This window comes from Salmo salar, chromosome ssa07 (assembly GCF_905237065.1).
Source record: "Salmo salar chromosome ssa07, Ssal_v3.1, whole genome shotgun sequence".
Taxonomy (NCBI): domain Eukaryota; kingdom Metazoa; phylum Chordata; class Actinopteri; order Salmoniformes; family Salmonidae; genus Salmo; species Salmo salar.
Genome location: NC_059448.1, coordinates 49,453,737 through 49,466,483, shown reverse-complemented (window position 1 = coordinate 49,466,483; position 12,747 = coordinate 49,453,737). Strand labels below are relative to the sequence as shown.

Below are 12,747 nucleotides of genomic sequence, written 5' to 3'. Positions count from 1 at the left end.
GGGATGTTTCTTTTTTTGCTGAGTTTATATTGGTAATGCAAAAGCAAAGTGCACTATCTAAAATCTAAATGTGTTTATCCAACTTTCTTGGCTTTCTCATAGTGTGTGTGTGTGTAACGGCGCCATGATTGGGATAGCCTGAACTCAGGGCCCGATAGAATATCAAGGCAAATCACAGTAACTTCAGTGAAAACATGGTGGAACAAAGCCAGAGTGCACTTAGTAACTTCATTTACTGCTATTTGCCTTGGTTTTTACTTGGATTTTGTAGTTACAGCAAATTTGACACAAGATAAACCAATACTACAAAGCCTGATTTCAGTTTTAACTCAATTTTTTGACCAAATGTGTAGTTACTGCTCTTTTCAATTGTATTGTTTTTTTGTCCATTGTGTATTTCCGTTTGCGGAATGTTTAGATAAAGCCTGGAATAAAATAAAAAGGGATACCTAGGATTAAATTGTACAAATATTTAGCTTCTATATGTGGTAAATGACACGTGTGTACAGTATATAGATTGTGTATAGGCTTGTCTCCCATATGAACCTTCTCTTTGTGCCAGAGTGGGTTCAAATGCCTTCTGGTTCTTTTGTTCTGTATTTATTTATCTGTATATGTTATGTTATGTATGTATGTATGTATGTATGTATGTATGTATGTATGTATGTATGTATGTATGTATGTATGTATGTATGTATGTATGTATGTATGTATGTATGTATGTACCAGGCAAAAGTTTGGACACACCTACTCATTCAAGGGTTTTCTTTATTTTTCTATTTTCTACATTGTAGAATAATAATGAAGACATCAACACTATGAAATAACACATGTGGAATCATGTAGTAATCAAAAAAGTGTTAAACAAATCAAAATATATTTTAGATTTTAGATTCTTCAAAGTAGCAACCCTTTCCCTTGATGAGAAATTTGCACACTCTTGGCATTCTCTCAACCAGCTTCACCTGGAATGCTTTTCCAACAGTCTTGAAGGAGTTCCCACATATGCTGAGCACTTGGCTGCTTTTCCTTCACTCTGCGGTCCAACTTAATTGGTTTGAGGTCGGGTGATTGTGGATAAAAAGGGGCCTTTTATTGTCCCAAGCACAATGTGCACCTGTGTAATGATCATGCTAGTTTAATCAGTTTCTTGATATGCCACACCTGTCAGGTGGATGGATTATCTTAGCAAAGAAGAAATGTTCACAAACAGGAATGTAAACAAATTTGTGCACAAAGTTTGAGATAAATAACCTTTTTGTGCATATAGAACATTTCTGGGATTTTTTATTTCAGCTCATGAAACATGGGACCAACACTTTACATGTTACGTTTATATTTTTGTTCAGTGTAGTTGAAAACGATGTGTTTGCTTGGTGTCTGTCAATGACTGACTGCACCATATTCATTTGCTGGGCCAATACAGGTAACCACCAGGTGTCACAAGAAACAAAATAGAAAAGTTTTCTAAACATATTTATTTTCCCTAAATAATAGTCTCTTTACATTCCATCAATTTAAACACATTTTATTTTCTATCAAAATGGTTCTAACAATTATATTTACTTGAAAGAGTTCTCTGCTTTCGAGACGCTCAGAAAACGTGCAACAGAAGTGCACTTGGCATTTTCACCTTGAACATTTGAAACCACAGGAGGGCGATGCGCTCACACTCACAGAGGAAAGTTGATCAACCGCCGGCTCAATTGAAACACTGTGAAGGATTTCGATAGCGAATATGTCTACGTGCTTTACAAGTCGTATAACCTCTGGTCGGATAGTAGCCTACTTCAATAGATGATCAGGATGCTCTGCTCACAAGGACCTTGGGACTCTGGCAGCAGCAGGTGAGACGGACAGCATCTACTGTATAGTCCTGTTGCCTTATAGGATGGACCTACACAGGTTAAAGATTTGCTAGACAGAATAATACTTTTTACCAAATTAATATTCGACTCAATCATTTAAAACAATCCTATGTGTTTTCTTTTAAATACCTGAAGGGAATTTGAAAATAAAAATGTAATATGGATTTATTCAGATGCTGAGGAAGAGGAAAGAGGTGAGTTTCTCTCTATTTCTTGTTTTGGATCAGTGTTTCTATGGTTTCTGATGAAGGTTATTCATTCTTCCTATCCTAGCAAGGTTATTCCCTTCAAGAGTTTAAATTAAATTCCATTTCCCTTGCTTCCTGAATTAAAATATGTAGACCCTAATTCTCAGATGGAGTTAAGACCAACCATGCTATCCATGTATAAGGGTATAAGGTCCTTATCCTGACAGCTACATGTTTCTTTCTCCCGGCTGATCCTCTGATCGGCTTCATGGCATTGGCTGCTATAGGAGTCACCTGTGCCTCCCTCTACTTCCTATTTACAAAGAATGATGTCATGTGAGATTTGATGTATTTTATCATGTATTTGCTGTACATTTTTAGGGCTGATTTCCTAGACCCAAATAAACCTAGTACTGTACAAAAGCATTTTTGTGGAGATTCTCAATTTATAATTTTTAGTCCAGGGTAAGATTTAATCTGGGTCTAGGGAATCCACATTTCTTCTTATTGCATGCACATTATATTTCCTTGTGTGGCTATTTCATTGTGTTTCTAGTAATGGGTACGATTAGAAACTTGAAGTACTAACCTGGTATGATCTAGCTTTAACTGTAGCCCCATGCTGATTTCCAAATGTGTTTATCAGTCTCTGACAGGCCTGCCCCTTTAACTTTATATGTTGATAAAGACAAACCCTGGCATAGCAGGCAGATATATATTCTGTTTGAATCATTTCTCTAACTTTCTTTCAGTTTAAATAAAAGCACAAACCCTGAACCCTGGGAGAGACTGGACCCATCTAAACCACAGAAGGGGATTGATAGCATTATAAACACTTTTTATGTCTGTCTATTTCTTACCTGTCTATGTTGGTATTGACATTTCTTGCTTTTTTGGGGGGCTTAATTAGTGTGCTGTGTATGCTTTACATTATAAACACTCTTCATATGCCTCGTTATTTCTGATAGAGGACCACTCTAAATTGATATTGATATTGGTATGGGTATTGAGACCACTCTGTGGTTAACGTTATGGGTATAGGTTGTGTGCCAACGCAGTGGTTCCTCCTCTATTCTGCTGAGTCACTCACACAACAGAGAAACGTTGCCAAGTAGGACTATAACTTACCATAAAGGGCTGGGCATCCATCGGGGGGCGGGACTCTCCTATTTCTACTGTCATCTAAAAGTCATTTAATCTGTTATCTAAACATCTGTATTCACAGTTGATTCTTTGCATGGGGACCTATTGATAAAGGAGGCAGATGCAGTAGTGATGATTTGATGCCCTGTGGGATTGATTGACTGTGGATGTAGTATGAAGCTAGCAGGGTTGGTGTCAATTCCATTTCAATTTTGTCAATTCAGGAAGTTGACTGAAACTGTAATTCTAATCAAGCAATGAGGAAAACTGGAACTTGAACTTTACTTTACTTTGTCAATTGACTAAATCTAAATGGAATTGACCCCAACGCTGGTGAGTATTTGTAGTAACATATGACCAGTAGTGTTATCGTTGGTGTTGTGCAGCTGGTCACTATCAACCAGAAATGGAAGCCCATTGAAGAGCTGGAGCTGGTGAAGAGTATGACCAAGTGATCTCTCTATCTCTCTATTTCTCTCCATTCTCTCCCCTTCCTCCCCCTCCATCCTGAATGAGAGCTGCCTCCCTGTCCTTCCCTGCACCCCCCTCCCAGTCTAGCAGAATCCATTCTGCACAGACTAAATTCTCTGATACTTAGTGTGCGGAAACGCTTCTCCTATGCTGGTGGGGTATCACTGTGCTCAATACTGTTCCCAGGACTGAGGATGTCCACAGCTGTAGTGTTACTTACATCGCCAGGCAGTAAAGAGTAAAATCTTTTGTCTGCACTGTAAACCAGCTGTCTGTCTGTCCCAGTGATGTAACTGCATTGTACTGCACTATAGCTGACTATAAATGTGACCAAAGCTGTTTGTTTGTGAAACAAACTGTATGTGTGTGTGAAATAATAATTATTGCAATAAAACATTACCATTGCTCGTGTTATTAATGAGGAGTGTCTACATGGAGTTAAGTACGTCCATTCTGGTGGTTGTTTTCAAAAGCTTGTGTCCCCAACTATCATCAAGGTAACTTTATCACAGCTCTGTCTGGCTTGTCTCTGTCCCCAGAAGTGTGTCTGTTGGAGACATTAACCTGTGTAATAAAAGCCCTTGTGCCAAACTGTCCATGAGGTGACATCATAGTTCTGTCTGGATTCTGTCTGTGTCTCAAGCTGTCAGTCTAGAATTAGTATTCACAAAACATTATTGGCCATGCATTGTCTTGACTGATGGAACAGTCCTAATGCACCAGACTGGGCTGCTTGGAGCCAATCCCTCTCTTAACATGATTACTGATTTCATTGAGGCAGAGGGAGAGCAGGATGGGGATAGAGTTACCCTCAGGACACTGTGTGTGTCTGTTGTGTCCGCGTGCATGCACCTTTGTGTTGCTCTCCTTGTGTTTGGCATTCAGAGACAGTCCTCTTACTGGTTGGTGGAGCAATAACACCTACATGTCCCTCTCATAAAGTGTTATTATTATATCACCACTTACTACAAGTATACACTGAGTGTACAAAACATTAGGAACACCTGCTCTTTCCATGACATAGACTGACCAGGGGAATCCAGGTGAATGATCCCTTATTGGTTAACTGTTAAATCCACTTCAATCAGTGTAGATGGAGGAGACAGGTTAAAGAAGGATTTTTATTTGAGACAATTGAGACATGGATTGTGTGCCATTTAGAGGGTGAATCGGCAAGACAAAGTATTTATGGGGCCTTTGAACAGGTTATGGTAGTAGGTGCCAGGCGCACCGATTTGGGTGTGTCAAGAACTGCAACGCTGTTGGGTTTTTCATGCTCAACAGTTGCCCGTGTGTATCTAGAATGGTCCACCACCTAAAGGACTTCCAGCCAACGGAAGGCCAGTGGTCATTGATGAAAGAGGACAAAGGAGGCTGTGACACAAATTGTGCAGAGCAACAGGCGGGCTACAGTTAGCCAATTGACAGTCCAGTACAACATTGGTGCCCAAGGATCTATAAAAGAATGCACAACTCGTCAACACATGAGTGGGAAGCATTGGAGTCAACATGGGCCAGTATCCCTGTGGAATGCTTTCGCCACCTTGTAGAGTTCATGCCCCGACAAATTGAGGCTGTTCGGGGGGAAAAAAGGGGCACTGTAGCTGCCATTACCACAAATGAGCATGTGTCATTTAATTTAACCACTGGGTGAGCCTGGACAGGTAGACTCCCTGTGAGGCAAAGTCTGAACTCTTGTTACCTCGGTACCCATATACAGTTGAAGTCGGAATTTTACATACACTTTAGCCAACTACATTTATACTCAGTTTTCCACAATTCCACCACTTTATTTTAAGAATGTGAAATGTCAGAATAATAGTAGAGATAATGATTTAATTCAGCTTTTATTTCTTTCATCACATTCCCAGTGTGTAAGAAGTTTACATACACTCAGTTAGTATTTGGTAGCATTGCCTTTAAATTGTTTAACTTGGGTCAAATGTTTTGGGTAGCCTTCCACAAACTTCCCACAATAAGTTGGGTGAATTTTGGCCCATTCCTCCTGACAGAGCTGGTGTAACTGAGTCAGGTTTGTAGGCCTCCTTGCTTGCACATGCTTTTTCAGTTCTTCCAAACACATTTTCTATAGGATTGAGGTCAGGGCTTTGTGATGGCCACTCCAATACCTTGACTTTGTTGTCCTTAAGCCATTTTGCCACAACTTTGGAAGTATTCTTGGGGTCATTGTCCATTTGGAAGACCCATTTGCAACCAAGCTTTAACTTCCTGACTGATGTCTTGAGATGTTGCTTCAATATAGCCACATAATTTTCCATCCTCATGATGCCATCTATTTTGTGAAGTGCACCAGGCCCTCCTGCAGCAAAGCACCCCCACAACATAATGCTGTCACCCCCGTCCTTCACAGTTGGGATGGTGTTCTTCGGCTTGCAAGCATCCCCCCTTTTCCTCCAAACATAACGATGGTCATTATGGCCAAACAGGTCTATTTTTGTTTCATCAGACAAGAGGACAATTCTCCAAAAAGTACGATCTTTGTCCCAATGTGCAGTTGCAAACCGTAGTCTGGCTTTGGTGGTGTCACGTCCTGACCAGCAGAGGGCGTAATGGTGTTCGTTTTGGTCAGGATGTGGCAGGGGTTTTGTGTGTGTGAATGGTTGTGTTGGTGATTGGGACTCCCAATTGAAGGCAGGTGTGTTGAGTTGCCTTTGATTGGGAGTCCTATATAGGAGTGTGTGTTTTTCTTTGGGGTTGTGGGTAGTTGTTTTTGTACTGCATTTAGTTAGCCTGCAAAACTGTTGCTGTCTTGTTTATTGTTTTTTCACCGTGGATGCTTTACTTGGGGGGGCACACGGGTAGTTTGGCCAGGCCAAGGAAGAGCCGTAAGCCAGCTACCCGTGATTACAGGGAGGTGCGTATGAGGTGGAGGGCGCCATGTTACGCTGAGGTACGCACCATCTCGCCTATACGTACGCACAGGCCAGTCCGCCCTGTACCAGCGCCCCGCATGTGCCAGGGTGAGGTGAGCATCGAGCCGGAAGGGGTGATTCCAACTCTGCGCTCAAGACCGCCAGTGCGCCTCGACGGTCCGGTGTTTCCCGCTATACGCACTAGCATGGAGGTGCGTGTCTCCAGGCTGGCACGTCCAGTACCAGCCCCACGCATCAGGCGTCTAGTGCGTCAGCCCAGCCTCGCCAGTCAAGAGTCGCCAAAGCTGCCCGCCAGTCAAGAGTCGCCAGAGCTGCCCGCCAGTCAAGAGTCGCCAGAGCTGCCCGCCAGTCAAGAGTCGCCAGAGCTGCCCGCCAGTCAAGAGTCGCCAGAGCTGCCCGCCAGTCAAGAGTCGCCAGAGCTGCCCGCCAGTCTAGAGTGGCCCGACTGCCCGGAGCTGCCAGAGTGGCCCGACTGCCCGGAGCTGCCAGAGCGGCCCGAATGCCCGGAGCTGCCAGAATGGCCCGACTGCCCGGAGCTGCCAGAATGGCCCGACTGCCCGGAGCTGCCAGAGTGGCCCGACTGTCCTCCGGGCCAGCCCGAGTGGCCCGCCTGTCCTCCGGCCCAGCCCGAGTGGCCCTCCTGTCCTCCGGCCCAGCCCGAGTGGCCCGCCTGTCCTCCCGCCCAGCCCGAGTGGCCCGCCTATCCTCCGGCCCAGCCCGAGTGGCCCGCCTGTCCTCCGGCCCAGCCCGAGTGGCCCGCCTGTCCTGCGGCCCAGCCCGAGTGGCCCGCCTGTCCTCCGGGCCAGCCCGAGTGGCCCGCCTATCCTCCGGCCCAGCCCGAGTGACCCGCCTGTCCTCCGGTCCAGCCAGAGTGGTCCGTCTGCCAGGGTCAGCCCGAGTGGCCCGTCTGCCCGGCGCAGCTATCGGCGCTACCGAAGTGGGCGACGCCGAAGGTGGAGCGAGGTCCACGTCCTGCACCTGAGCCACCTCCAGGAGAGGTGGGTTGGGGAGGGAGGATGTAGCACAGTGCCACCCTCCCTTCCCTCTCTTATTGTTTAGGGGGATATTTTTTGTTGTTTGGGGGTTTGTTTTTTCTTTTAGGTGCATTCCGGGGTCTGCACCTTGAGGGGGGGGGTACTGTCACGTCCTGACCAGCAGAGGGCGTAATGGTGTTAGTTTTGGTCAGGATGTGGCAGGGGTTTTGTGTGTGTGAATGGTTGTGTTGGTGATTGGGACTCCTAATTGAAGGCAGGTGTGTTGAGTTGCCTTTGATTGGGAGCCCTATATAGGAGTGTGTGTTTTTCTTTGGGGTTGTGGGTAGTTGTTTTTGCACTGCGTTTAGTTAGCCTGCAAAACTGTTGCTGTCTTGTTTATTGTTTTTTCACCGTGGATGCTTTACTCTTTTTGAATTAAACTATGAGTATCCACATTCCCGCTGCGCCTTGGTCCATTCTTGAAGACAACTGTTACAGGTGGTTTCGGAGCAGTGGCTTCTTCCTTGCTGAGCGGCCTTTCAGTTTATGCGGATATAGGACTCGTTTTCCTGTGGATAGATACTTTTGTACCTGTTTCTGGGATTGATTTGCACTTTTCACACCAAAGTACGTTCATCTCTAGGAGACATTGCTGTTGGTTATTGCGATAGGCAGGGTTTGTATCCGTTCTAAACTGATCACCCAGGCCAAGAGCAGAGGGCAGTACTAAGGTTCTAAGCCAGGCTAGTCACAGTGTGATGGTTATTAGTATAGAAGGAAAACAGGATAGTCAATTGTATGCTCAAGTCTGGACGGAACACACCATACTGCTGACAACTACGCCATCTAGTGGTGTTATGTAATACAACAGCACAAACAGAATCTCACCACTCTGGTCTTCCATAGATGCAGAAGAGACCAGAAACAACACTCTTGTCCGAAAATATATCAGTCAATGTCAAAACCCGGATGTATGACCTCTGTCATTGCCATATTATAACTAAACATGTTAACCTGACTCACGTCTCTCTGCCTCTTCCCACTGGGCACACACTGGTTGAATCAACGTTGTTTTCACGTCATTTCAATAAAATTACATTGAACAAACATGGAATTGATGTTGATGTGAAATATGTGCCTTGTATCTAATAACGAATCAACTTTTTAGGTGAGTTTTCAAAATACTATATTTATTATTTCAGAATGTACTAACAGGTTCTTCATTCACATGTTTCCAGTCAACATATATTCCAGGTGAGACAGTGACTGACAGTTATGCTGTATTATTTAGTAAAAGAAAGCGTGAGTGACAGACACAAAGACAGATCTCACTCTCTCTGTCTCAGTCTAGTGATAATTTAACTCAAAATTGATAACCAAGAATCATTCACAAAAAACTAACAGCTGATCATGTGATCAATGACCGGCCAGTACTGCATCCTGAGGTTAGGAAGGGAACGGAGGAGCCTGGTGGGAGAAGCTATAGGAGGACAGACTCATTTTAATGGCTGGAATGGAATCAATGGAACTGAGTCAAACATGTGGCTTCCATATACTGTACAGTTCCATTTATTCCATTCCAGCCATTACAATGAGCCTGTACTCCTGTAGCTCCTCCCACCAACCTCCTCTGGAAGAGAATAGCAGTCTCTGTTCTAATGTCCATACCAGTGTACCACTTAGAATGCATGCACATTTTTTAGGCTAGGAGGTAGACTCTCTGAAGTTTGTGCAAGTGTGTGTAGCCCTGTTCCTGTGAGTCAGGACCTGCTCGATGCAGCTGGTCAGGCTGTACTGTAGGTATGAAGCAAGAGCTGTCAGGCCTTGGCCTGCAATGACACTAGAGGGCACTAGAATCACAATACACACAGAGAGAGCGTTAGGACATTGTCTGCTTCTCAATTAATCTTTCCTCGATTCCTCGCATCCTCTCACCTCTCTTGATGCCTCCTTGGCCTTTTCTCAATTGGATTTCCTCGATTCCTCACTTCCACTCCCTCCTTCCTCTCCTTGCCTCCTTTTGAAGAAGTTCAAAGGTAATTGAGGAGAGGAGGCGAGGAAAGGAAACATGGAAACAAATTTGCTTGCATAAAATTAGACTCTCCTTCTCCACTAGCGCAAATTATGTTTACATAATTGCATGCATGCTTTTCTCCTCTGAGAAAACAAGATACAATAAGCGTTTATTTGACATCAACACATACACTGAGTGTACAAAACATTATGAACATGTTCTGCTGTTTCCATGAAAGACTGACCAGGTGAATCCAGATGAAAGCTATGATCCCTTATTGATGTCACCTGTTAAATCCACTTCAGTCGGAGTAGATGAAGTGGAGAAGACAGGTTAAAGAAGGATTTTTAAGCCTTGAGAAAATGAAGACAGGGATTGTGTGTGTGCCATTCAGAGGGTGAAAAGGCAAGACAAAATATTTAAGTGCCTTTGAATGGGTATGGTTGTAGGTGCCAGGCGCACTGGTTGAGTGTGTCAAGAACTGCAACGCTGCTGGGTTTTTCACGCTCAACAGTTTCCTGTGTGTATCAAGAATGGTCCACCACCCAAAGGACATCCAGCCAACTTGACACAACTGTGGGAGTCAACATGGGCCAGCATCCCTGTGGAACGCTTTCGACACCTTGTAGAGTACATGCCCCGAAGATTTGATGTTTTGTACACTCAGTGTATAATGGTCATGGAGTTAGTATAATGAATTTTAATTGACACAAAACTTAGCCCAAAAAATGTCTGCACACTACACAGGTAAAGTAGTGCATGAGAGCGCTTTTGAGAACACCGAACATGAGACTTTCAAGATGGTGACACGGTAGAAATGTTACAAACTAAACAGTGTTTAATAGACAAACTCTGCAAGGTAATGATTGCGTCTTTAGCATGAATGTAAAAAAACACTATTGCTAACACATACAAATGTGAGCTCTCATCTGAACATGAATTAATAGAGATTTAGAAATACAAATGGACCTATTCCACTCTTAAGATCACTCTGCTGAATGACAATACAAGAGGCACGAGTGTCATACTGTAGTACCTGGTGGTAGGCTATGTGCAAAAGTGTGTTCATAACCGATGGCACACAAAATGTACTTGCTACAGATAGCCTTGGCGATCTGTTTAGTGGGAATCTGTCATGCTACAGATGGCCTTGGAGATCTGTTTAGTGGGAATTTGGCATGCTACAGATAGCCTTGGAGATCTGTTTAGTGGGAATCTGTCATGCTACAGATAGCCTTGGAGATCTGTTTAGTGGGAGTCATGCACCATGGCCTATTTATGCATCTACTCACCGGCATAGCCCCACCCCCTGCTGCCAGAGAGAGAGGGTGAGGAAGGGAGCCTCTGAGTCAGCACTCCGCACAGCCTTAGAGGAACATGCCCTCAGATTGCAGACACAGCAACCCAGATAGAAAGGCAACGATGAGTTCACCTCTCTGTCTCTTAGGTAAGACACAGGTTCCTGCTTGATGTGTGTGGGCAAAGTTTCTTGTCAAAGTTTCCAACACAACAACTTGTACTACACATGTTCTGCAACTTGACATGGTCACATGTCTTTTGTGCTGTTTGGCTGAGCTAGCCAAAGAAGTTGTGACTGCTTAGTTTTCCAGCTTCAAGGATGACGGCTTCTGGGCCTCTTTCTGTATCTAGACTATACTCTTTGGCTGCAAGGAGGCACTGTAGGCTACTTGGTGAGTGAAATGAAGACGTGCAGCTGTGTAGTGAGGCCTAACACTACTCAAGCAAACAAAAGACACTGCTGTGTATCATAGAGCTGCTTGGCGTGAGGCAACTGACATTGATTGTTTCTCACCTTGACACATACACACATACACACACATTTAGTGTCAGGTTGCCTTTTACTGAAGCTGTACCCTGGGAAGAGGCAGGTTGCCAGATAAAAGTGACTGACTGATGTCCCCTTTTGACATAAGATGAACCCATAGTCTTGTTTCATTCATATCAAATGACTATGATAACGTTGTAGCTCATCAGAAAAGATGTATTGTGTTTCACAGAAATTAGAGGTAAACTTCTCCCACTCTTCATGGGTCCTAGTGACCCCAAAAAGTCTCTTCAAAATGTACTTTGAAGAGAGATAACGGTTTCGTGGTGAATAATAACATTGAATGTAATTGTGTGAAATACACTCTTAGAAAAAGGGTTCCAAAAGGGTTCTTCGGCTGTCCCCATGGGGAACCCTTTTTGGTTCCAGGTAGAACCATTTTTGGTTCCAGGCAGAACTCTTTTGGGTTCCATGTAGAACCCTCTGTGAAAAGGGGTTCTTCATTAAACTCAAAAGGGTTCTACCTGGAACCAAAAAGGGTTCTTCAAAGGGTTCTCCTATGGGGACAGCTGAAGAACCCTTTTAGGTTCTAGATAGCACCTTTTTTTTGAAGCGTGTAGACACTGATATGTGAAGTACTGATTGAATTCAGCATAAGAGAAGCAAAGCATATGGCAGCATAATCTGCCAAACATTAAAAGACGGTTTTCCAGCCAAAGATTTAGCCTACTAGTCCTGAATTTAAAAAGTACTTTACTCAGAGATTCTCCATTGAGCATGCTTTAAGTCCAGGACTAGGCCAAAACTCCACCCATGCAAAACCTGCTGAAATTTCAGGCAGCCTTTTCAAACAGCTCTTACACTAAAAGGGCATTATCATAATTTTCACAATTTCACAGTATTATTTCAACCTCATAGTGTGGAAATAGCATGTAAACACAGGAAAATCAGGTTTTTGACTGCACCGGCCCTTTTAAACAGCCCAGCTCTAACTTTCTATCTTTTTCCCCCTTCTACATTGAAAGATGTGTAGGTAAAGCGAGGGATACTTTCAGAAGTTCCCTGCAAAGGCGAAACCCTAATTTCAAATCCCCAGGTCCTTCATCTTATGTTTGTGAATGTAGAACACGGCATTGAGGATATCGGCCTTTGAGTAATGACCTGACGGATCTGGGCTATTTCCCCTGGGCCAGAGGGCCTTCCTCCACAGTGCTGTGCTTTGCTGAGGAGCTTTTCCATCCAAAGTTGATAAACACGCACACAAAAAATGATGAAATATGCTCCACATTTTTCCAGTATTTTCCTGTTTTAAGATGTTGCAATGCAAACTGTGTCCTATAAATTAGTTTTTTTTATGCCCATACTGAAAATATATTAGATACCTCCATGTTCGTTTTAGACATCGATAT

The 12,747-nt window shown here is 43.8% G+C and overlaps 1 protein-coding gene across 4 annotated transcripts; it reads left to right on the top strand.

Moving 5' to 3' along the window:
• Window positions 1-1,652: 1,652 nt before the first annotated feature.
• On the top strand, window positions 1,653-4,283 carry LOC106609490 (normal mucosa of esophagus-specific gene 1 protein-like). 4 transcript variants are annotated; one of them, XM_045722181.1, is made up of 5 exons: window positions 1,691-1,847; window positions 2,004-2,062; window positions 2,344-2,392; window positions 2,809-2,867; window positions 3,584-3,654. In XM_045722181.1, exons 1-5 carry the CDS (start codon window positions 1,798-1,800, stop codon window positions 3,652-3,654), a joined length of 288 nt encoding a protein of 95 aa, XP_045578137.1. In that variant the 5' UTR covers window positions 1,691-1,797. The 4 variants fall into 4 exon arrangements, 1 of the variants encoding a protein (XP_045578137.1); XR_006770664.1 differs by having other exon boundaries at window positions 1,653-1,847; window positions 2,042-2,062; window positions 2,809-4,283; XR_006770663.1 differs by lacking the exon at window positions 2,344-2,392 and having other exon boundaries at window positions 1,653-1,847; window positions 2,042-2,062; window positions 2,809-4,283.
• Window positions 4,284-12,747: the final 8,464 nt, after the last annotated feature.